Source organism: Arxiozyma heterogenica, assembly GCF_036370985.1.
Source record: "Arxiozyma heterogenica strain weizmannii chromosome Unknown scaffold_9, whole genome shotgun sequence".
Taxonomy (NCBI): domain Eukaryota; kingdom Fungi; phylum Ascomycota; class Saccharomycetes; order Saccharomycetales; family Saccharomycetaceae; genus Arxiozyma; species Arxiozyma heterogenica.
The window spans coordinates 781,100-806,037 of NW_027042662.1; the positions used below are offsets into that span (position 1 = coordinate 781,100).

The window sequence follows — 24,938 nt, forward strand, 5'->3', positions numbered from 1 at the left end:
TACAAAACTTGTCTAACTTAATAATTTATTACTTGTAAGTATTTCATGATTTCATGAACGGTTTCTTTTCATCGGTTGATTATTTGAAACCTAACAAGACTGATCAACTTAGCATATATAATTACTAGACATTTAATAGACAAGTGTTTACCTGACATACATTTAAGAAGGGTGATGACCTTTATTCAAACATAACGGGTCTTTTTGAATGCACAATCACTGCATATAGTGACAATCTTTTTTACCAATTAGTGGAAAAATTGGTCGTTCTTTTTACTAGGCATCACTTATAACAAAATAAAGTGTGGTCTATTCTCCTTCTTCTCTACTGATGGAAGGAAGATGTTTTTTAATTTAATTGTCAAAACACTCCACCTCACCTTCATAGTAAGCTATTTTGATATGGGTATATTCTAAAATATTGTCACGTCAGTACAGTTCTATAATTCCCTCTATAACTATTTTTCGTTATTCATTTTGTTAGTAATTTTCCCTTGTTCCCCAAAGGGCACAATTTCTCCAACAATTTAGGCTCGAGGCTTTTTTTTTTCCACTTTTTACTTTCCGATTAAATTTTGTTCCGTACAGAAAATTGATGATTACGTAGGAAAAAAAAGAGAAAAAAAAAAGAAAAGAAAAGAAAATAGATTACCATAAATAATATTGATATTGCGGGTTTTTGGTATCGAAATTAATTTTAAATTAGATGGAAGATTTATATTACACCATAATATATTTTGTGAAATTTGATACGCTGCACGATGGAAGGAGATGGACTCTGGTTAACACGACATTTTAATTAGTGTGTTTAACCATATTTCTTTTTAATTTTTCCCTTCTTTTTTATTTATTTTTCGATACTACTTAATAAAATTTCAAGTTCAGTTATTTTGGTTACTAGATTTTTGACAGAGTCACTTTGAACAATAGAAATTTCTCCCCACGTAGGTGAGTTCTGGTGTATTTGAGTAAAGCAAGAAAAAAAAATTAAATAAGATTAGATGACATGAAATAAATATTGACAATTTCATGGTGATTGTATGTAGAGATCTTGTCTCTTTGTATCTTGATTAGAGATACTTCTACATCTTAACTAATAACAATAATAATAGTACTAAGAATATTTGCAGGGTCAACAGTTAGTTTTTTTTACGCTAGATAAAATATTTGCCTTTTTTTTTCTTTGCTGATATATGATTCTTTAGTTCGATAGTTTTATGAAAAGTGTGAATTAGTATTTAATAGAATGTACGCAGAAGAACAGTCTAGTAAAATTGATAATAATATTTACGAACTGGAGTCTTTAAATGGGTGGAAAGAAAGGAAAAATATAGAGAATGATGCTGTCTATGTGGAAACAGACTCTCATATATCAGATGAAGTTGTAGAGACCAAACTGTCGTGGTTTAATACTATTTTCATCAACTCTGGTGCTGAGACTAAAGGTATTGAGCCAATCACTGAAGAAGAGCAGACAGATGATTCTTTATTAACTGCTGCTTTAATGTGGTTTTCTGCGAATATGGTTTTACCTGCATACGCAATCGGTGGACTAGGTCCTTTAGTGTTTCATCTGAATTTTGGCACTTCTGTATTAGTTATCATCTTCTTCAGTATCTTAGGCCTTCTACCTGTTGCATTTTTTTCTCTGTTTGGTGTCCAGTTAGGGTTGAGACAAATGACTTTATCAAGATATCTAATAGGTAATATTACCGCAAGAATATTTGCTTTGATTAATACTATAGCTTGTGTTGGGTGGGGGATCGTTAATACTGTAGCATCTTCACAATTACTAAATATGGTCAATCAAAATGGTAACAATTTGCCTTTGTGGGCTGGTTGTTTAGTCATTATTGGTGCTACATTATTGGTAACTTTTTTTGGTATTAATGTTATTCATTCATATAATAGATATTCGTGGATTCCAAACTTTGTAGTTTTTTTGGTTGTAATTGCTAGATTGAAAAAATCTGGTAATTTTACAAACGGGGATTGGGGATCTGGTCCCACTACAGCAGGCAATGTGTTATCATTTGGGTCCACAGTTTTTGGGTTTGCTGCAGGCTGGACTACATATGCATCAGATTATACAGTCTATATGCCAAAATCTACAAACAGATTTAAAATTTTCTTTTCCTTAATAGGCGGCCTATCTTTTCCATTATTCTTTTGTATGATTTTAGGTGCTGCATCGGCTATGGGTGCAGTGAATGATCCTGAGTGGGCTCAATATTACAATTCTAATGGCATGGGTGGATTAACATATGCAATTTTAGTTCCAAAATCATTACATGGGTTTGGTCAATTTTGTTGTGTGATTCTTGCCATGTCTACTGTGTCAAACAATGTTCCAAATATGTATACTGTAGCCATGTCTGCACAATCCATATGGAGTCCATTAGCCAAAATTCCAAGAATCATATGGACAATTGCTGGTAATGCAGCAGCATTAGGAATATCCATACCTGCATGTTACTATTTCGCTACATTTATGGAATATTTCATGGACTCTATAAGTTACTATCTGTCTATTTATATTTCAATTGCGTTGACTGAACATTTTGTCTTTAAAAAAAGTTTTAGCGCTTACGTTGTGGAAGATTGGGATAATTGGGATCGATTACCAATTGGTATTGCGGGAACTAGTGCATTAATAGTTGGTGCAGTTGGTGTTGCTCTGGGTATGGATCAAACCTATTGGGTTGGTGAAATTGGTAGGTCGATTGGGGAATATGGTGGTGATATTGGGTTCGAGTTGGGCGCTTCATGGTCATTCATTGTATATATATTATTAAGACCACTGGAAATAAAGTATTTTGGCCGTTAAGCAAAAACCTACAAAAAAAACTAACATTAAAAAAAGAAAATGCTAGTAGGATACATGCACTATATTTATTTTCATGGTTCATGTCCAGTTTGCAATTTTAATCTCTTCATATTCGTTACATTTATTATTTCAATTTATAATAGAGGGCCTCATTGATTTTTGCAAAATATTATTCGAATCTAAATAGTTTGTCTTTACAATATCAAACATAAGTATATAATACTATTTTATTCTGCATATTATAGTTGTCCCATGATAACTTTCTGTTGCATTGAACACAGATAGATAGAGTATATATATAATCCATGGACAGAATGTATATAACATATTAATTTTAACAGGAGTTGTAAATGAGAAGAAAAGAAGGCTTGCCCGTATACTACTAGTTTAAAAAAAAAATCCTATATATATACATATAAATAAGTATATGTACATATTTTGTTATCCATTGCTTTATATATTACTATATAATATCGATGTATTAATACCGCCAAATCCAAAACTATTACAAAGCCCATACTTTAAAGATGGTAGATGTATTGGCTCATCTTTAACCAATTGTATGTTATTGTTATGTATCTCATCATTGGCACTATAGGGTATTGGTTCAACCAAATTTAAAGTGTGAGGTATAACTCGCTCCCTTAGCGACAATATAGTGAAGATTGATTCAACTAACCCTGCTGCGCCTAATAGATGACCCATAGCACCTTTATTACTTGTTATATATAGGGGATGTTCACGATCTATTTTATTCAGTTCTAATAATTTATTGATTCCATTTAATTCTGCCTGGTCACCAACAAGTGTGGACGTGGCATGTGCATTAATAAAATCTAATTCATGAATCTTCACATTTGATCTTTGTAAACAAGAATACATTGCTTTTAACACTCCCTGTGAATCCTGTCTTGGCATGGTCATATGTAGTGCATCACTAGCAATGCCAAAATTCTCTACCGTAGCCCAAATATTAGCATTTCTTCTCATTGCATGTTCATAATCTTCCAAAATTATGGTACCATAACCTTCACTCATAATAAATCCATCTCTTTTAGTATCAAATGGTCTTGAAACACCATCAATAGACAAAGATTTTAGTTTGTTGAATCCGGCCAACGTTAATGGATGCAAGGAGGCCTCAGAAGCTCCTACGATTGCAATATCTACAAGATCATTTTGAATCATATTTAAACCATCTATAATAGCATTATTCCCAGTAGAACAAGCAGAGGACAGAACTTGTGTAGGACCCCTAATTCCGTATTTGATGGAGATGGCACTTGCTATCATGCTGGGAAGTATCTGTGGGATAATCATTGGAGATATTTTTTTACCCTTATTATAAAAAGATAGTGTTTCCTGGACAATCTCGTTTACTGGCGGAAGTCCCATCCCTATAGTGATAGAGATTCTATCTAAATCATTCTTGGTTTGGTCAACATTCATGTTTGATAATAGATTAGCAGATTGCAACGCCATATGTGTGGATAAAATTGAGTTTTTAATTAGGGGGGTCATTCTTCTATTATCTTGTGGTGAAAATAAGTTCTTTGATAGATATGTGAAATCAGTTGATTTGTTGATATCTATAGCACCAACATGCAGTTGTGGAGGAATAGAATTTTGAAATGGTTGATAGGAAGTTTTATAATTCGGTAATGAGGCTATGGGTACAAGTCCAGACACAGAGTTTAACAGATTTGACCACGATTCTTTTACAGAGTTCCCTAATGGGGTGATACATGATAAACCAGTGACAACAACTTTTCTAGACATGGGCTGGAAAATGATAAAAATAATATATATGTATGTGTAGTTGTATATGTAATTAATTGGGGACTAGAAAAACAAAATATGAAGTAAGGAAAGGAAAGCAAAGAGAAGTAGACGATACTAAAGTAAGGAATTCTTTGTCACTTTATTGTCTATTTCTTTTTTTTTTTTTCTTTCAACTAACCTATATTTTAACGACATAAGTGATAATTCGGTGATATTGATGATTTAATTAGTCTCAGATTCCGTCATTTACGTCAAAAATGAAAAGTTGAAGAAAAAAAATAAATTACTGACAGTAATACATGCACGTATATAAATATATATATATACATATATATACATATATGTATATACATATTATGACGACTCGAAGCTCCAAGGTCGTTACAATAGTTTTACAAAATGCAGAACATAACTAGGACCTGTCACATAACATATCTCTATAAAAAATTATAAGTACATTTGCATATAATTGTGAGTATACAGTTATCTATCTAACATAATAATCATAATCGTAGTAGTAATAAAAATATGAAGTCATGGCATCTATTTTATTTGTTTAGTTATTATAATATCATAAAGTATCTTGATTTTTTTTTTCTTATTATTATCATTTACCATTCTAATAAGTCACCCTTGGCATATAAGTAATCATCAAAAATTAATTCAACTTCATCTTTTTCAGCATCGTAACCGCCTACTCTTATAGATCTGTGATCCTTAACAATTATATCACAGCCCTTCTCTTTCAAAAATTCTAAATCAAAGGTCGTAGCAATACCAATGATTTTGCAGCCAGCGGCCTTACCTGCCTCGATACCGGCTGGGGCATCTTCGAAGACAACAACTTTAGACTTAGATGGATCCTTTTCGTTGATTGGGAAACCAAGACCGTTTCTGCCCTTTAAATATGGTTCTGGATGAGGTTTACCATTTTTAACATCAGAAGCAGTTATGAAATATGTTGGTCTTTTGATACCCAAGAAATCGAACCATTTGGTAGCCATGGTACGGGTACCTGAAGTGGCAACAGCCCATTTTTCCTTTGGTAATTTGTTTAAATCGTTACAAAGTTTGACTGCACCTGGGACTTCAATAGAGTATTGGCCATATTTTTCTGGGATTTCACCTTCTAATTTTTCTACGTATTCTTCATTAGCGAAATCAGGAGCAAACTTGGCGATAGCATCGTAGGTTCTCCAACCGTGAGAAATCTGAATGACGTGTTCAGCATCGAAGTATGGTTTATCTTTACCGAAGTCTCTCCACATAGCAGCAATGGCTGGTTGAGAGATGATTATAGTACCATCGACATCAAACAAACAGGCATTGACTTTTAAAGATAATGGCTTAGTTGTTAAAGGCATTTCATTGGCTCTGGTCATGGTACTTATTTATATTTATGTGTTGTATACGAATAGTTGTGTTACTGAGAATTACACTTTACACTCAAAAAGAGAGTTGATCACACTTGCTAAAGAACGCAGTAGAATCACGGGGCATTAACAAGATGTCGGGAACAAATATGTAAATATACAGACGTATTCATATATCTGTTTATATATAATGATAATTTCGCCTATCATGCCTATGAACTGTCAATTTAGTCATTGAGAATATAATGACAATCACTGGTAATAGAGTGTAGTACAAGATTCACGATATCTAAGGTTCTTGGGCTCGAGGGATTTAAAATTTCATAGTTTTGTTTCTTTTTTGTGAAAGCAGGAAAGTAAATGTGGTCAGAAAAACAATGGGAGGCAAATAAATAAGAAATGAAAACAAAAAAGTAAACAATCTAAAAAGAAAAAAACAAAAAAAAAATTCCTTGACTGACACAAATGTTCCAAAGGGGAAACTCCGGTGGAGGAGCAACCGTCTGTCCCAAAAGGGAAATGTGAAAAATCCAAAAATATAAACAAATAAAAAAAGCTAAATAATATGTTACCCTCCTCTCATTGAAAAACACCACGTGTATACCACGTGCTCTTTTTTGTTTTTTTTCTTTTCTTTTCTTGTGAAATTGCCAAGAACCATCGCTACATACGAAACTTTTGGTGTCGTTGTTTTTTGTTTATTTCTCTAATATCAGGATCCTTCTGCAGGGAGCAGTAGATATGGAAATGTTTAACAAGGCTGATAGCAGATGGTTAAAGATTAGTATAGAGATTGATAGGTGTCCTTTGGAATGAAAAGTATAACTAAAAAAAAAATAAAAGAATAAATAAATAATAACAAAAAAGAATTCTTAATAGAACTGTTTCAATACGAAATTTTAACCTCTTTACATTTTGTCATTGGTAATTTAGAAAGGAGGGCAAAATAAAGACAAGAAAAAAAAATATAAAAAATTTGAAATATAACTAACTAAAATAATAATAATAATATAAAATATATAATGACAGATTATAAGAATTTAGCCGATTCAGAATTGAAGCAACTTTTAGTGGAAAGAAATTTACCAAGTGATGGAGTAAAAGAGGATTTGATTAATAGACTCATAAATAACGACAAAGAGGTCAAAGAGCAACTAAAAACATCCTCTGAACAACCTGTTATTGAAACAAGTAATGCAGAAGGAACTGAAACAGCAGCAATCAACTCTGCAGATACTGAAATGACAACAAGACTAACTACAACCGAGACCTCATCCACCAACATCTCAGGTGCTGTGACCGAAAAGAACATAGATAGAGATAATGGTGAAGCAACAACTAGTGAAGAAACAAAGAAGGATGAGCCTAAGTCATTACCAAGTCCAGAAGAAATGAAAAAGCTGGCATTAGACCACCTAAATAAGAAACTGCATCGTGCTAGTAAATTTGGCGCTGAACAATCAGTTATTGATGAAATAAATAAATCAATTAATCGTATTGAAAAATTCGGTTTGGATTTACAAAATCCATTAGCCGTTGAATTGGGTCTAGTAAAACCACAACCTAAACCAAAGAATAGACAACCACCTTTGAACAAAAGAAAGAATAGAACTCATAATAGTACTAACAGTAATAATAGAATGGGTAGATACAGAGTAAGAAAGGGCGGATCTGTAAATAACAATAATAGAAGACGTGGTGGTAGTGGGAATGGTAGAAGATTCTAAATAATAAAATATATATTATAATATTCACTCTTATATATATATTTGTGTATATGTATATACGATTTTTCCTTTGTCTAATATTAACTATACTGAATAATATTACTAGGATATTAGATATTCATTGCATCTAAGTACCATAGAAACAACAAAAAGATGCACAAAGGAAGTATAAAACACACATTGGATAACGATATTGACGAATATAATATTTAATGTTTATTATATATATAATAAATTAGCGGATAAATATGTAAGCCACGTATATATAGTGGGTAGGTGGCAAAAGAAAATTAATGCAAGATGCCTATGCAATTTGATAAATGGATGAAAGGAGATAAATAAAGTGAAAGAAACCAGAAAAAAAGACAAAAATTATAATATCTGCTTAATAGGTTGGGGCAATGTGCCATTTGCAAAAGATTCCTTTACAATTAATTGAGGCAAAGGACCATGGCTAGAAGTATGTAATACTGTCTCCAAATTGGCACTATTAATAGTAGTAGCAGTAGTTGTTTTACTGGTAGATTTATTGGAAGAAGGTGTTGGAGAAGGTAGATTATTGTGGCTGTTCTGAACGAACGTACTTACACTTGGTAAAGTTTCCCTGTATGTATATTCAGGAGAAAGATGAGATGAACTGCTGACTTGTGAAGACACAACACTTAAGATATTCAAACCATTATTTAATGGTGGTAATAAAGGTTGTGCCTTAGTAGACACAGAACTGTCAACATTTAATCTATTCTGAATTAAATGATGAATTATTTCATTCAACGGATATAGGATCGAGTCAAACCCATAATCTTTCACAATGGTACCAATAATGAGATATAAAAATTTGATTTGAGTAAACATATCTATATTATGATGTTTAAAGACTTCATTAAATAAGGTAGAAGACAATTGCCTTAGGAAGTCCATTGAGAATTTGTCATCCTGACTAATTGTATTTTGGTCGATAAAATATCTCTCAATAACAAAAGAAATTGAGGCTTTCGTACACATTTCACCTAAGACTTTCAAATTTTGCCATTTATCACTTTGGAAACCAGTGTTCTGATTCTGATTTGTAAAATCCATGAAAGTTTTTGAATTTTGTATTTTATTTATCAGTTTATCTAATAAAAAGTTGGGGACATGAATATTATTTGAGTTGCTCCTATGTTTGACCAATGAGTCAAAGTTGGTGTTGAGCAGTTCAAAACACAAAGATCTAATAGTCAACATGTACTGATTTTCTACAGTGGACAAGGATGTATTCGACTGTAATCTCTTCAAAGACAAAGGAGAGCTTACTGAATTAGATATAGAACATGATGGAGATGATCTATAATTAGTGACAGGCAAACTTATAATTCGCGAACCATCAGTCTTACCCTGTACAGATGGCGGTGGGGATAATAGCGGAGATTTTAATCCTGTGTTACCATGGTTGGTGGTGTTTGTAGTGTTTGTAGAAGATGAAAGTTGGTTTGAATAGATAACCTTGTCATTGTTATTAATAGATGGAAAATCTGCTGAAGATATACTGATATTACCTGAATCACTCGTATTAATGTTATTATTATTACTAGTGCTAATAGTAGTAGTAAATAATTCTTGTTTGTGTTCTATTGGGGAACAAATCGAAGAATTTGAAGAAGATGTAGATGTAGATGTAGACGTAGCATGTGAGTGTGAGTGTGAGTTTGAGTTTGAAACAAAATTTTCAAATTTCTTTTTGGATCTTTTCCTATTGCGTCTAACCGATTGTACAGCAGCAGTAACCAACTTTTCGAATTCATTAATTGAATCCATTGGATATTCAAATTCTTCTCTTAACATGTTAGCTATCTGTTTAATATTATCATCTTGCTCAGATGCTTTCCTTTCACTTAACCCAAATTTATCAATTAATTCTAGTCTACGAGAAGAAAATTGCTTCCATCTTTTTTCATCAGTAAAATTTAAAATTTGTCTTATTTTATGCGTTGTCCCTTTACCAGTCAGGTTGTTTGTGGTTTTTGTAATTTTATAATTAGTGCTTGTTGCGTATGAACCAACGTTATTAGTGTTATAATGTGTGTTTATCATATTTTACCAGACATAAAAAAAATTTAAAAAAATCTTCAAAAGAATAGGACAATAAATGGGATATTAATGTTATGGTATAAGTATGTAAATATGAGGAGTGTACGATGATCATAAAATGAGTACAGATTGAGATAATGTCTATGAACAGTACAGATAAAAAAATACACTTGTGTACACTTACACTATGAATCACACAAATAAAGTTCAATATCTATAGATCTATCTATATATATATATATTACAAGAAAATAATCATCCATTGAACCAAAAACAAAAAGAAAGAAAGAAAGAAAGAAAGGAAGATTATAAAAATGTTAAAAACAAAAACAAAAAAAATAGCTGACTAAGGCTCTCTTAAGAGAGAGAAATTTGCTTGATGAATCAATAGATCAAGTTACTGATCTATTGATTCATCAATTTAGTGGGGCAACAAAAATAAGCGTACAAAATACGTCAGAATATTTTTGTCTATTCTTCAAGAGAGGAAAGAGAAAGATGAAGAAGAGTAGAGACATTTTTTTCTACTTGGTAGACTTAGAAAATTGACCAAGATTTTGCCGTAAAATAATTTGTAGCCTTAAAAAAAATTGCTATTTTTGTTTTTCTGAGTTCCTTTTAATTTTGTAATGTGTCGAAAATTTGAATAGCCACACTATTTTTTTTTTTTTTGCGACAAATCCTTGTTAATTTCTATTCTTTGGCAATGATTACTAAGATGTCTAAAAAAAAAAAAAAGACAAGCAAAAAATGGATAAATGAATCAAGGAAAACAATAGCGGGTGAGTTCCGCGGAAACGTCCAAAACCAGGAATCCGAGAATTCAATTCAGGAAACATCCTTTTCTATTGTTATTATTAAATCTACGTTATTTTTTTTGTTTTTATTTTCTATTTTTTTTATTCGAGAAATACCCTCAGGTGGAGTTTGGAAAATTACGTCACTATCAGCGGTGTTTTCTTAATACCTTTCATACAAAAAGTTTTGTAAAAAATATATCCTCCCAAAGAAAAGTATTTAAAATTTTATTATAACCCTACTGTAAATTAATATCTGAATAATATTTTTTACCTTAACCCTATCAATACGTAGTTAAATTGAAAAAACATACTTGACTTCTAGACAGTTGCAAAAAAACCATTAGGGTACACAAAGATAGGCAAATGATAAATTGACCACAAGTATCTTTTATTACAATTACGAAAAAAAGGGGATAATTTAACTAACAGTAAAACTAAGTCCATAAAAAAAAGACAAGTCATTATTAAGTCACCTTAAGATAATTTACTACGGTTGAGTAAAAAAAAAGTTATCGAGATATTTTTCCGCAAGCCCTAACACGAAATAAATATGACAGTTACAGAAATCTGGAATATTATTTTTTGCACGATTTTTAGTGTGTCGGTGTTATATACTTTTTTTCTTTCTGATTTGTAATATTTTGTCCCTATATTTTTAAGAGAGTCGCCACGTTTGCAATCTTATTCCAAGGTCTGCAAATACAATTATTCTTTTGCCACCTTCCTTAATTGTTTATCCCCTGCGGATTTAATTTTTTTGTCTTTTGTTTTTTTCTTTTGTCCCAACTTTGACTAAAAACAAGAAAAAAAAACAAAAGACGTGGCACAAAAATAAACAAAAGAAAACACAATAAGTCAAGTAAAAATTTTGATGAATAGAAGATGAACAAAATTTCAAAAATAGGAAAAAATAATAAGAAGAAAAGAAACTGCCATGACTTATAAATTCTAATTTCTAGAATGTTTTAGACATTACCCTATGACTACTCTTTTATGAAAAAAAAGTAAAAACAAAAAAAAAAAAGAAAAGAAGGTTGTTTCTGTTTTAATTGTTGTATAATTTAAGATTATCCCATTTTTTCTTCATCTTTAGATCTGAGCAAGACAATGTACAACTTATAGTGATATTACAAAGAGTTTAATAGTTAGCATACTACTTTGTAAAAGAATGATAAGTAAGAAATATTTTGAAACAACTATTATCGGTTAAGTGTAATGGTTACTTGATTATCTAGTAAGATAAGATTTTTTGATATTTCCTATGTTCATTCTTTTTTCTAAAAAATTCTTTATTGCATATTATATGCTCTAAAAATTAAAATACTCAATTATTCTTAAGGTTTACTATAAGCACTTCTATGATTTTTTCAATATCATACTATCACTTTTTTTTCATAGTAAAAGCAAAACCATTGTAATTAAGTGAAGAAGGAAAAAAAAATTGCCTTTAAAGACACAAAAAAAAAACGTCAATTGTTTTTTTTTTTCTTTTTTGTTTTTTTCTTTTTTATTTTTTAGAAGTGATTGGTCTTTGACCCGTGGCATGCGGAATATACTATGGTCCGCGGATATAAGATATTAGTAATATGCATAACTTTTTCATATTATTTCATCTTCTTGCTTTGTTTACAAGTCATATCTCCATTATCTGTGAAACTACAAAGTGATTCTCTCTGCTAATGAAATAACCCTTATACTTTATTATTCTAAGCAACGTTAAGAAGTATCAAGAGTTACTAACAAAGATTATAAAATTGGTTTTTCCTCCAATAAAAACATTCTATCCATATTACCAATGTTCTAGAAAAATTATGACGATCATTATAGAAATAAATTTTTTTTTTTACTTTTTTTTTGAATCATCTCTCTCGTTACTTTATGTTAAAAATATAATTTTAATTACATATATTTTTTGATTGATTTTTTCTTGTCTTTTGTGTTGCGTTTATCTTTATAAACCGTGCTAATAATAAATAAATAATAGTAACAATAATAATAACAATAATAATAATAGACACAAACAAAAGGTAGAAAAAACCAAGCCACTTGAATCATCCATCAGTATTTTGCCTTATTCTTTTTTTTTTTAGTGAAACTCTTTCGGCCATTTCATTACATGCGGAATTATATCTCCACTGTTTTCTTTTTTTAGTTTAACAAAAAAAATCAATTGATTTGATTTTCATAACGGAGCTTTCTTGATTTGGTGTTAGATGGTAAAAAAAAGAAAGAAAAGAAGAATAAAAAAGCAATTGGTAAGTGAATAGCATAAATCAAAGTGAATCATGGAGATTTCAAACTCTCTTAAAAATTGGATCTGACGACTATCTCTTACGTGTAGCGGCTACTCTCTTGGAAGAAAGGTTATTCCTATGTGTGTGTTTTTTCTTTATTCAAAACTAAAGGTGTCAGTTCGATACACAAATTCCTACAAGTTTATTAAACCGCTTCTTATTTTCTCTTTTTGTTATGTTTAATTTATTCTAGCTTTTACCATACCATTTGGATAGATACTCTAGAACAAGCTCTTCTGAATAAATTATTCAAAAGAAAATTAAAAAAAATTAGCATATAATTGTCTTTCATTACTAGAAATTGGGATTTTGTAAACAGAAATCCCTTAACTCTATGTTTTTAGAGGACTGTAGAAATTCTAATCAATTACAAATTAAAGAGGATATATTATACTGTAAATGATACGGAATATATGATAATAGTATATTATTTAAATATAGTATATACAATCAAAAAATAAAAAAAAAGAAAGGTGAAAGCTCAAATTTAAAAATAAATCATCTGTGGTTTATTCACAGAAGAAGACATATATGTCCTATGGAGTGTAATGTATACTCGATTATTTGTTACTTTATAAGGGATTATGATTATAATTTGCTTTTAAACTGGTCTTCGGTAACACCTTCACCCATGGCAGCAGTAGCAGAAACACCACCTTGAGCTAGTTTTAGAATACCATCTATGTACTCTGCACCTGACCATTTTTGGTGTTTTAATACATCAACACCACAATCCATTTCACGTTGTTGAACGTTTTGAGCATATGCTTTCATACCGTCCCTAGCAAAATCTTTAGCGAAGTTATTGATTGCTAAGGCGGTAGTATGTAGACCTGCCAAGGTAATGAACTGCCAGATATAACCCAATCGACCCAATCTATCAATAAATGTGTATTGTTCTTCAGGAGACATGGCAGCTTGCCAGTTGAAAGATGGAGATAAGTTGTAAGCCAACCACTGGTGTGGATACTTAGCTTTGATACCTTCGGCAAATTCAACAGCTTGTTCATAATCTGGGTAGTTTGATTCCATCCATACTAGATCAGCGTATGGAGCAAATGCGCGAGCTCTCATCACTGCACATTGGGTACCACCACGATATCTGTATAAACCTTCTCTTACTCTTGGTAGGTCCCAATTGAAGTAAATTTCACGCCCAATCAAACGCTGAGCAAGTTTGGATGCGTCATGGTGAGAGATTTCACTTAATGGGCCAACTTTAGAATTAAATTGATCGATTAAAGATTTCTTTTCAACAGCAGATAACGTGGAATCGCTGTTGACTTCGTCAGCAAAGGCTTCGTGGAATAGTTTTAGGCCGGCCTTTTCGTTCCATTTCTTTTCAATAAATTGTAATTGTTCAGCAGTAGCACCATTGATGATAGCTTTATCCAATGTTTCAGCCAAGGACTCTTCTACTTTTGGATTAGTAGCACCAATAATGAAGTAATGGTCACGAGTGTCAATTGTAGAAGAAATTAAGGTGGCCGCTTCCGAATCAGTTCTTGCGACAACAATCAATTCAGAATTCATGACATCAGCACACATTCTAATAGTAATCAATCTGTTAATATGTTCTTGGACAGGAATCACACATCTACCAGCCATGTGACCACATTTCTTATTAGTGGAAGTTTGGTCTTCCATGTGGATACCAGCAGCGCCACGTTCAATAAACATTTTTGTCAATTTGTAAACTGCAGTTAAACCACCATGGCCGGCATCTGCATCTGCAATAATTGGAGTCAAGTAATCAATAGCCGGACCCTTTGCAGCCAGGTTTTCAGCACTATTAGCTGTAACTCGTTCTTCCCATTGTTTACGGTCATGGAATTGCTGAGCTTTGAACAGATGTTCTACTTTGTTTGGAACAGTATCCATTGGATAATCAGCCAAATCTGGACCTGGTTCATTAGATGTGGAGGCAGTAGAGGAACATTGCCAACCAGAAACATAGATAGTATCCAGGTATTTGGACATTTGTGTGATTTGGACTGGATCCAGGGCACCAAAAGTTTGAGAAACAGTCTTGTTGGCATGGTGTTTTGATAAGATGTTAAAAAGTTTCTTTGACATTACAGTGGATGGATATTCATGCGGTGGGAGTGTTCCACGTCTAAGCGCAATATCTTTAGCAGTGTATGTTCTCTTGGTGTTGGCCCAACGTGGCTGGGACCACCATTCCTCGATTTCTTTGCTATCTTTTTGCAATTTGGCTTGGTTCGCCTCAAATTCAGCTTGGACAGACATTATATGACAATTATTATTATATTATATTGGTTAGTAAGGTTGCTAATGTTAATTAATTTGTCTTGAGTTTTGTTTCAAAAAAAAAATTGGGAACTATGCAAGTAATGAGCAATACCAAAACTACCATATCAAATATATAGTATCAAATTGAATAACTTCTATTTATATATTCAAGAATATACAATGTCTGTTGACTGAAATTGGAACAGCAATTTGTATGATTAGGTCACTGTTCCATTACACCGAAACGATCCTGTCATTGTTAGAGCTCAATTAAAGATATTATTGAGTGATTAAGCTGTCACTTATTTAGTGCTCCAGAAAGATAAAAGAGGAAAAAAGAAAAAAGAAAAAAAAAAAAAAAAAAGAACTAGAAAGTGAAATTGAAATAAAAAAAGATTTAGTGCTTTTATTTGTGTTGCATGTTTCCATTGCTCCTTTACAATAGTTAAATTAGTTATGCTTTGTTTTTAATAGAAGAGATGCATCATTATTTATTATTTTGATCCGCAATCTAATTTGCAATAGTAAATCTTGTCGGATAAATGGAATCCTTTTTTTTTTCCAAATGAACAAGAAAATTTAATGACAGAAATGTCTGGGTGTTTACAGGCGACAGGAGCTTTGTAGAAAAAAAAAGGTAATAATAAAACAAGAATCAAATAAAATTAACGGAAGAGATGAAATTTGAAGAATTTGTTAGTAAATACAGGCAAAAAGGCTTAACAAAATTTCAAATCTATCTATATATATATATATATTATCAAGATTCATTTTATTTCAAAGTGTTATTTACAAGGATGTGGGGGGAGGAGAATTTCATTTTTAGATAATTATGAATTGTGGTGTCAAAAATCGAAAAATAAACAAACTTCCTTTTTAATAACAATAGCATATATAGAGGGTTTAATAAAGAAAGAAAACAAGTAAAATTAATTAATATATACTTATAGTCAATAATACCTTCAATTGTAGGTATTTAATTTTTTATAAATTTTACTTAAATGGGTTTTAAATGAAATATATTGTAACCTTATAATTTCAGAAATTATTGGCCATTACTTTTTTTTTCTGTAAAATTTTTAAATTTAGGACTTGAGAAAGATGTGTTTACATTAAGCTGAATGAGAAACATAGAAATATTAAATATTACATCTTAAATTATTATTTTCTTTATGTAATTTTTTAACGAAAGAATCAAGCACTTACAAATAAAATAGATTTAAATATTTCCTATATATATATATATATAAACTTTTTAGGAAAAAAAAACAAAAGAAGAGAAATTCTTCAGTTTAAACTCCGCTCTCGTATTGCCGAAAAGGGTAAAAGAAGATATTATATAGAATTGTATATAATTGTAAAAATTTTATTCTAAAACTGCATCTTAACATCAGTTTAATGAAAAAATCTGGAGAAGACGGAAGTTTTATATGCTAATAGGGTATAATTAGGTCAGTTCTTGATTGATAGTTCTAGAAAAGAAGAAGAGAAAAGCGAAGTGAAATAAAAAAAAAATAGAGTTAGTTTAAAATATCTATTCAATCGTTTTTCTTTCATACAAAAACACTCTAAGATCATTGGATTGAACAAAAGTATTCTATGAGGTTCAACCAATAACATTATGTTTTTACTTTTTTCAAAAAAAAAAACAGTATTTATCAAGATTGTAATATATTCCGGACAATGAATACCTGTGAGTTAATAATAAGAGAGAATAGGGGAAAATCCCTAAGGAAGTTTAGAGGTTATTATTATCAAATACTTATTTATAAATTTACGCTTAATAAACTTATTCTACGATAACTCATATTTTCTTTTTTTTTGTTTTTTGCTTTTTATCACAAAACCAACCAGTACTATTAAATATTATTAAATAACCTTTTCAAAAAGAGCACCGTGGCTTTAATAAATTGTACTACTATGAGGTATGTAAAATGTACATGTTTTTGGAATGAAATAAATGCCGTTAAATAGAAAAAAAAGGAAATATTATCATTGTTATGGTGTGCCAGTTTTTCTAGATCATTTATTGTTTCCTGAAAACAAATATGATACCACTTAAAAAATCGACATACTTTTTATCTGAACCTCTTATTTACCTAAGTTAGGTCTTGTGTTGCCGTATTAAAAGTAGTCCAAAGGATAGAAGGAATGATGGAATGAAATCATATACAAACTTCTATATTTGTTGCAGGAAGAAAAACCCACTACGAATAGTGCAGTGTACCTCTCCCTCAAAATAAGAAAATGTCTATTATTTTTCTATTTTCGTGGGGTTTTTAATTCATTTGCTTTCTTTATCCTTCTGAACAGTAGTGTCTAGATGTAAAAGCTACTACCATGTGTATTGTATTCGGATTAGGTTTGTTTAGTTTTTCTGTCTAAATAATCTGAAATCTAGCAAATGGGAAAAAGGGAAGGTCAACTGAAAAATAAGGGGGGAAGGGATGAAGGTAAAATTAAAAAAAAAAGTGACGACCCTCTCAAAAAAAAAAATAAAAAAATAAATAAAAGTAGAGACAAATTATTAAAAATTAGAAAAAATGACGCATACATAAACACTAATAGGAGAAGGCCGGGTAGAAAATAATATTCCAGATTTCTGTAACTGTCATATTTATTTCGTGTTAGGGCTTGCGGAAAAATATCTCGATAACTTTTTTTTTACTCAACCGTAGTAAATTATCTTAAGGTGACTTAATAATGACTTGTCTTTTTTTTATGGACTTAGTTTTACTGTTAGTTAAATTATCCCCTTTTTTTCGTAATTGTAATAAAAGATACTTGTGGTCAATTTATCATTTGCCTATCTTTGTGTACCCTAATGGTTTTTTTGCAACTGTCTAGAAGTCAAGCATGTTTTTTCAATTTAACTACGTATTGATAGGGTTAAGGTAAAAAAATATTATTCAGATATTAATTTACAGTAGGGTTATAATAAATTTTTCAAAAAATTTTGAAGGGTTTTTTTTAACCAATTTTTTTGTGGGAAAAAATTTAAGCGGATACTGTCATTGGTAATATAGTATTGTCTCGAAATCAAAAAGGAGTACCTATTACATTCTTTCTCGACCTTCTCCCCCCCCTCCCCTTTTTTTTTTCTGCCTATCTGTTTGGGCTCTCTCTTTAACATCTATAGTAAAAGTTTGATTTGCCTTTGAAGAGTGGTGTGATTTATTGTTTATAACAAATTTAACATTTCTTGTGTCCTTGCAAAAGAAGAAGCTTCGAGGGGTAAAGAAAAAAAAACTGTTATTGATTTAGCTTCCTTCAAGGGCATTACAAGGTATCGTAAGGGGAAGTGGGCTGATCTCTTAAAGATTTGTTTAGATTTCATAAATTTTTTTTTTCTTTTGTTTTTTGAAGATTGGTCCATCTTGATTCAAATCATATATAAGATGACTAGATTTAGTTTTTTGCGTGCTGTGCCCGAGACGCTGTTTCTCCTCTGTTGAGTTCTAGTTGCAATTGTAAAGAACATCACCGAACATTTTATAAATTAACATTCAATTGTGCTATTAGATTTCAACGGTAGAAATTGTATATATTCTTCAATTCACTGTTCACTGTTTATATTTTTATTCATACTTAGAAAAGAAAAACTTTAGATACTCACTCAACACACCATGACTAAAGCTTCCAAGAAAGATAAGAAGCCATCCTACACCACCACTACAACTAAGACAGGTGAACAAATAAGAGTCTTTGAAGATTTAGAGACCTTTGAAACTTTCATTAAGAATGAGACTGAAGATGATGAATTTGAAAACTTGCATTGTGTTTGTAATTATTATCCACCATTTGTTTTGCACGAGTCTCATGATGATCCAGAAAAGGTAAAAGATAGTGAGAATTCTCATAATAAGAAGTTCGTTAGACATCTACATCAACACGTTGAAAGACATCTTTTGAAAGATATCACCAAGAGTATCGGTTTGCCTGATATGAAATTCCATGACAAGACGAAGGATGAAAACTTTGATCATATAACGTGGCACTATGCTGAAGACACAAAATACAACAATAAACCTTTTAAAGTTATTGTTGAGGTTACTTGTCATCACGATAATGCCATGGTTTCTGTTGATTATAAGACTATGCCATTGTAATAATATTACGAATTTTATGTTTCATTTGTGTAATATCTATAAGCTATATGTTCTCTGTAAGTTTATATATGTGTCACAATTATGTATTTAGTTTTATTCTAATCTAATCTAATTAATGATTTATGATGTGATTTTTTATCTTCTATTGTTAAAGAAAGAGTGAAAAAAGTGACTTTTGTTAACATACTTTTGGTGTTTCTGTTAAGCTTTATTGGGTAGTTAGGTAAATGCCTAATTGGATTGTATAACCAAGGGAAATGGTCTGATAAAGGACGGTTTTTGTTAATGGAAATTTGTATTATCTTTATTGAAATTATGTTTGAATAATAACAGTGTGAGGTTTTTACTGCAGTTTTTAAAAATAGATATGGATCAAATAATACCTCTTTTAGAGTGATCCTGTAAGGTGCCCAAACTGGAAATCCTGAAATACGTGGGCTGCAGGTAACGCCTAATGTCGAGGCGAAGGATTTGGAACAACCGAAACTCTGGGCCTAAGGTTGTGAGTGTATTCGAACGAACATATGATCGTCGGATGGACATTGGTGGCAAATTATTAGGAAGCTTACTTAAGAGATCCTTGATTATTGAGAGATAGTGCCAGAGGTAATTATCAGCATTAATATTCATAATTTATCTAATAGGTTAAGAAGAACAAGACGAATATCCAAGATTAATCTATTTAATAGTTGGAATCAGCCAATTATATAATTTGTAAGTGTTTATATATATAATTAATATCCATATTTTAGTATATCACTTGAGATAACCCTCACAGATCCATGTCTTCTCTCATTTGGTATCTCCCCCTTTGGAATTTTGTTTTGTTTCATAATTTCATTCTCGTGATTGTTCAAAATATCCAATGGTAAACAAATCGTAAAAAAAAACTTAACTAAATACTTAAGATTATTACTAATATATTTATCAATGGAAAATAGAGTCAAAGGATAATAGTAAAAATTTTTTTAGCCACATACTAAATTACGTGAATTAATTATATGTAAATATCTACAAATTATACAGTTATTGATTCTGAACAAATACACCAGTTATATAATTCTCGTTATGTTCTTATTACTACTTCAAATACATTTTCAACTACTAGATATTTCTTAAATAAATTTTTAGCACTTTATCATCAATATTAATTTAACAATTATTCGAGTATATTTGTGGCCTGAGCCTACTTTTTCATCTGTTCAAATCCTTCAGTTCAAATATAGGCGTCAAAGTTTACAGCATGAATATACTAACCTTTTACTTTTTTTTTTATATCAATGTACAAACATAAAACTGTTTACCAAAAAGGGAAAATACGCGTTTAAAATTCGGGTAATACGTAATTTTCTTTTTTCTTTCTTTTTTGAATTTCAAAAAATTTTTGAATGTTATTTTCTTTTTCGATTCCAACCTTTTTGAAATTCTTAAGTATAACCAAATGGCCACCGACCAACTTATGATCAGCTAAACACATCGTATAGGCAACTATTTCTCTACCTTGTTACTCCCAGCAAGACCACTGTTTATATCAACGACTATAAAAAGTAATATTATATACTTCTCGACGTTTTAACCCTGCATCTTTATATATATATCCACACATATATACTTATAAAATAAACGACCCTATTAGCAATTAATAGTCTATCATAACAAATAAAAGAGATTCTCCTATATTATAATCCAACTTTTAATACCTACATAACAATATATAACAAAAATGGCCTCTGTTATTCATAATAATCTAAATACCTATCAACCAAATTATGATCCTAACTTCCTTTCTGAAGATGAGGATGAGTATTGTCCGTTATGTATTGAACCACTGGATATCACAGATAAAAACTTTTTCCCTTGTCCCTGTGGTTACCAGATTTGTCAATTCTGTTACAATAATATTAGACAGAATCCAGAATTAAATGGTAGATGTCCAGCATGTCGTCGTAAATATGATGATGAATCTGTCAGATATAAAGTACTTTCCCCAGAAGAATTGAAGTTAGAGACAGCAAAATTAGCAAGACGTGAAAAGGAGAGGAAGCAAAGAGAGAAGGAGAAAAAAGATATAGAATATAATAATAGGAAACATTTGGCTGGCATGAGAGTCATCCAGAAAAACCTAGTCTACGTTATTGGTGTTAATCCACCTGTTCCATTTGAAGAAGTCGGAAACACTCTGAAATCTGAAAAATATTTCGGTCAATATGGTAAGATTAATAAAATCGTTGTAAATAAAAAAAATTCACATGGTGGCAATGATAACTATCACGGTCATCATTCACCAGGATACGGTGTCTATATTACATTTGCATCCAAAGATGATGCAGCAAAATGTATTGCACAAGTAGATGGAACTTATATGGATGGTAAATTGATTAAAGCAGCTTATGGTACCACCAAATATTGTTCCTCCTATCTACGTGGTCTACCATGTCCAAATCCAAATTGTATGTTCTTACATGAACCAGGTGAAGAGGCAGATTCCTTTAATAGAAGGGAGTTACATAATAAACAACAACAATCGCATCCACAAAACACTCTAAATAACATGTCTGGCTCAACACCCTCTTCTTCATCCTCTAATGCAGCAACCCACAATGTATTTAAATCCACTGCAACAACGAATGGAACCCATGCTTCTACTAATAACAACAATAATAGCTCCTTTAGCCCATCTTCCACAAATTCCCCATTATCCATTAAGACTCATTTACATGGACACGATGCTGGTAACAGTACATCAACTTCTACTCCCGTGTTGACACCTGCACCTATCCCCACCGGCGCAAATCCATGGGGTATTAGCCAATCTTCTACTCCAATAACAACTTTAAATCTTTCTAAAAACACGAGTTCTACTAATATACCTACATTAAGTGAACTAAATCACGATACATTACATAATAGCAATCATAGTAATATTGCTGCAACATTTGGCTTATCCAACCTGAATAAAAGTATAAATAATAACAGTATGGCCACGGCCAATGGCAATAATGGTTCTACAAAAGAAAGTAATAAGAAAAAGAATAATAATAATGCACCTGAAAAGAAATATGTTGATCCATACGATTCTTCTAGAACTGCAGTGAACTTCTTAGATTCAAGAATTCAATTTCTATCAAATTATGAAAATCATGAAATTAAGTTAAAAGAAAATTTACTAGACGACGAAGAATATTCCAAATACCCGTCATTATTTTCATGGAACAACATCAAAACTAGCGAAAAATCAGAATATATATTACGTGATAAATTAATAAGTATTCTTGCTGCAAAACCAATTGACTATTCTGCATCCGTGATCCAGTTTTTGCAAAGTGTTGGTGCAAGTGGTGTAGTTCCAATAACCACTTTACCAAACTCTGTTAGTAACAACCCAAATACAACTTCTCCATCCTTCCAAAATAACGAAAATCTATTAAATGAACAAGGTTCAACCAACAAAAATGTTCTTCTACAATTACAACAACAGCAAGGATTGAATACTGCCACCCCTCCACCTCCACCAGGTATCTACCCAATGAACCAAATGCAACAAACACAATCACAAAAAGGACATGTACAGGATTCCAATCAACTTCCACATATGCATGAAACTGGGATTACCAATTCCACTGACCTATTAAATCAATTAATTAAAGGAAGAAAAGTTGCTACTAGCAATTAAGAACCTATTTCCAGCATCAGTACCACCACCAATCGTCATCAATGTCATTAAAATTAGCTCATCACATAATGTTTCTAATTAATTTCTTGCACTTACAAGTATATATTACCGTATACAAATGCCAACATACATAGAAATATATATATTTTTATCAATAAAGTATAAATCATCTAATGTGATCAGTTCTGGCACTATTGTTATTATTTCTTACTTGAATTTTTTGGTAATTTATCTCAAAAAAAATAAAATAAAATAAAATAAAATAAATAAACTAGTATATAAAAAAATAAATCAAAACAAGCATACAACACAGATAAGAAGGAGAAGCAACCGTAAAACACAATGTTTATATACATATAAAAAAGGCTAATAAACAAAAGTGAAAAAGACAATAATTAGTATACCAATCCAAAAAAAAAAAAAAAAAAAAAAGAGAATAATGTCAAAATTCCCACCAGATGTCACCGCCCTATTTAAACCAGCTCCACCATTAAAATATCTCAAGTCAACAGATCATCCAGTTCATAAACGTCAAACTTACCCAAAGATTGCAGAGTTATCATCATATCTAACATATTTATCAGATTACCAATTGAAATACCCTAATGGTAGTAGAAACAAATATCTAGAATATCTAACACGTCAATCAGAGAGACAGAAGAAGCATCAAGAAAGACTCGATGAAAAATATAAAGAATGGGATCCTCACAATGATCCACATATGAAAAACACAGATCCATATTGCACTATATTTGTTGGTAGATTGCCGTACGATATTAACGAGTTAGAATTACAAAAAATTTTTAGTAAATACGGTAGTATTGATAGAATACGAATAGTTAGAGAGAAAGAAGCTAAAATACAGAATAATTGTGGTGGTAATGATAAGAGTAGGAAAAAGAAAAAATTGTCAAAAAATGAAGATACTAATACGAATAATAAATCCAGAGGATACGGATTTATTGTATTTAGCAATCCAATGAGTTCCAAGAAATGCATACGAGAGACGGGTGTCCGTAGAGGTATTGTGATTCATGGGAGAAGATGCATAGTGGATTATGAAAGAGGAAGAACTAACAAATATTTTGTTCCTAGTAGATTTGGTGGAGGTTTAGGAAACAGAGGATATAGTTTAGCAACACACACAGATAAACAGTTAATATCCAATGATCATAGATACAGAGGTACTAACAAATTCCAATCTTCTCATCCTAAAAGAAGTGGTTATTACGAACAGATACATCATACTTCTTCAGCTACTCATCCTAGGACATCTTTGTTCTCACAATCTCAAAACTATCAAAATTCTACATTACTATCACAAACACAAACAATCCCATCTCATTTAATGGATATAAATGACACATCTGAACAACAGGTATTGTCGTATCGTTCTCGTGTAACAAGAACACAAAAGGAAACATCAAATAAAACTCAAGCATCATTAGATTACTAAAAGCAAAACAAAAGACAAGAAACAGAAAACAGAAAACAAACAAACAAACAAGTATATATATATGTATCGACTGCATTTCTTAAGTCAAAAATGGTGGACTCAGTGCGATGTACAATAGTAAAATATTTATCCTCCTATCTAGTACTGTTATTATGCTGAGAATTTTTTCTGTATCAGACGCAATATATAGTTACAAATATGATATGTTCAATTGGTAACGTTTTTGTCCTGTGGTCAAGTGAGTCACTGAATGAACCAATTTACCGTTCAAAATAATAAACCATCTAAAAACAAAGACAGATCGAAAAAGAAAACAGTTTGTGTCTGGCAAAAAAGAAACCAAAAAAACAAATAAAACTTTTTATTTTTTAAAAAATTCATCTCCACAATACACCCATACACCCAACATATCCAAAGTTTCGCTATGTTTTTCACTTAAAGGTTATTGTCTTTGACCGTTATTGGCAACTGTGACCGGTTCTTATTTTATTATCTTTTTTTTGTTTTATTTTTATTTTATTTTTTTTTGTATGTGTGGGAGAAAGAAATATTTCACTCAAAAAGTATTTTTCCT

At 31.1% G+C, this 24,938-nt stretch overlaps 9 protein-coding genes across 9 annotated transcripts; 5 read left to right on the plus strand and 4 right to left on the minus strand.

The window, feature by feature from the left end:
- Window positions 1-1,246: 1,246 nt before the first annotated feature.
- PWA37_005357 (cytosine permease) lies at window positions 1,247-2,827 on the plus strand (the record flags this gene model as incomplete). Its single annotated transcript, XM_064861801.1, has 1 exon — window positions 1,247-2,827. One exon carries the CDS (start codon window positions 1,247-1,249, stop codon window positions 2,825-2,827), a length of 1,581 nt encoding a protein of 526 aa, XP_064716756.1.
- A 453-nt stretch (window positions 2,828-3,280) lies between these two features.
- On the minus strand, window positions 3,281-4,606 carry CEM1 (fatty acid synthase CEM1; the record flags this gene model as incomplete). The annotated part of the gene is made up of 1 exon (XM_064861802.1): window positions 3,281-4,606. The coding sequence occupies one exon, from the start codon at window positions 4,604-4,606 to the stop codon at window positions 3,281-3,283; it is 1,326 nt and encodes a 441-aa protein (XP_064716757.1).
- Window positions 4,607-5,220: 614 nt separating this feature from the next.
- Window positions 5,221-5,991, minus strand: GPP2 (glycerol-1-phosphatase HOR2; the record flags this gene model as incomplete). The annotated part of the gene is made up of 1 exon (XM_064861803.1): window positions 5,221-5,991. One exon carries the CDS (start codon window positions 5,989-5,991, stop codon window positions 5,221-5,223), a length of 771 nt encoding a protein of 256 aa, XP_064716758.1.
- Window positions 5,992-7,004: 1,013 nt separating this feature from the next.
- Window positions 7,005-7,709, plus strand: THO1 (Tho1p; the record flags this gene model as incomplete). Its single annotated transcript, XM_064861804.1, has 1 exon — window positions 7,005-7,709. The coding sequence occupies one exon, from the start codon at window positions 7,005-7,007 to the stop codon at window positions 7,707-7,709; it is 705 nt and encodes a 234-aa protein (XP_064716759.1).
- A 372-nt stretch (window positions 7,710-8,081) lies between these two features.
- Window positions 8,082-9,782, minus strand: VHR2 (Vhr2p; the record flags this gene model as incomplete). The annotated part of the gene is made up of 1 exon (XM_064861805.1): window positions 8,082-9,782. The coding sequence occupies one exon, from the start codon at window positions 9,780-9,782 to the stop codon at window positions 8,082-8,084; it is 1,701 nt and encodes a 566-aa protein (XP_064716760.1).
- Window positions 9,783-13,461: 3,679 nt separating this feature from the next.
- Window positions 13,462-15,123, minus strand: ICL1 (isocitrate lyase 1; the record flags this gene model as incomplete). Its single annotated transcript, XM_064861806.1, has 1 exon — window positions 13,462-15,123. One exon carries the CDS (start codon window positions 15,121-15,123, stop codon window positions 13,462-13,464), a length of 1,662 nt encoding a protein of 553 aa, XP_064716761.1.
- Window positions 15,124-18,752: 3,629 nt separating this feature from the next.
- RGI1 (Rgi1p) lies at window positions 18,753-19,235 on the plus strand (the record flags this gene model as incomplete). The annotated part of the gene is made up of 1 exon (XM_064861807.1): window positions 18,753-19,235. One exon carries the CDS (start codon window positions 18,753-18,755, stop codon window positions 19,233-19,235), a length of 483 nt encoding a protein of 160 aa, XP_064716762.1.
- Window positions 19,236-20,958: 1,723 nt separating this feature from the next.
- MOT2 (CCR4-NOT core ubiquitin-protein ligase subunit MOT2) lies at window positions 20,959-22,908 on the plus strand (the record flags this gene model as incomplete). Its single annotated transcript, XM_064861808.1, has 1 exon — window positions 20,959-22,908. The coding sequence occupies one exon, from the start codon at window positions 20,959-20,961 to the stop codon at window positions 22,906-22,908; it is 1,950 nt and encodes a 649-aa protein (XP_064716763.1).
- Window positions 22,909-23,347: 439 nt separating this feature from the next.
- SNP1 (U1 snRNP complex subunit SNP1) lies at window positions 23,348-24,364 on the plus strand (the record flags this gene model as incomplete). Its single annotated transcript, XM_064861809.1, has 1 exon — window positions 23,348-24,364. The coding sequence occupies one exon, from the start codon at window positions 23,348-23,350 to the stop codon at window positions 24,362-24,364; it is 1,017 nt and encodes a 338-aa protein (XP_064716764.1).
- Window positions 24,365-24,938: the final 574 nt, after the last annotated feature.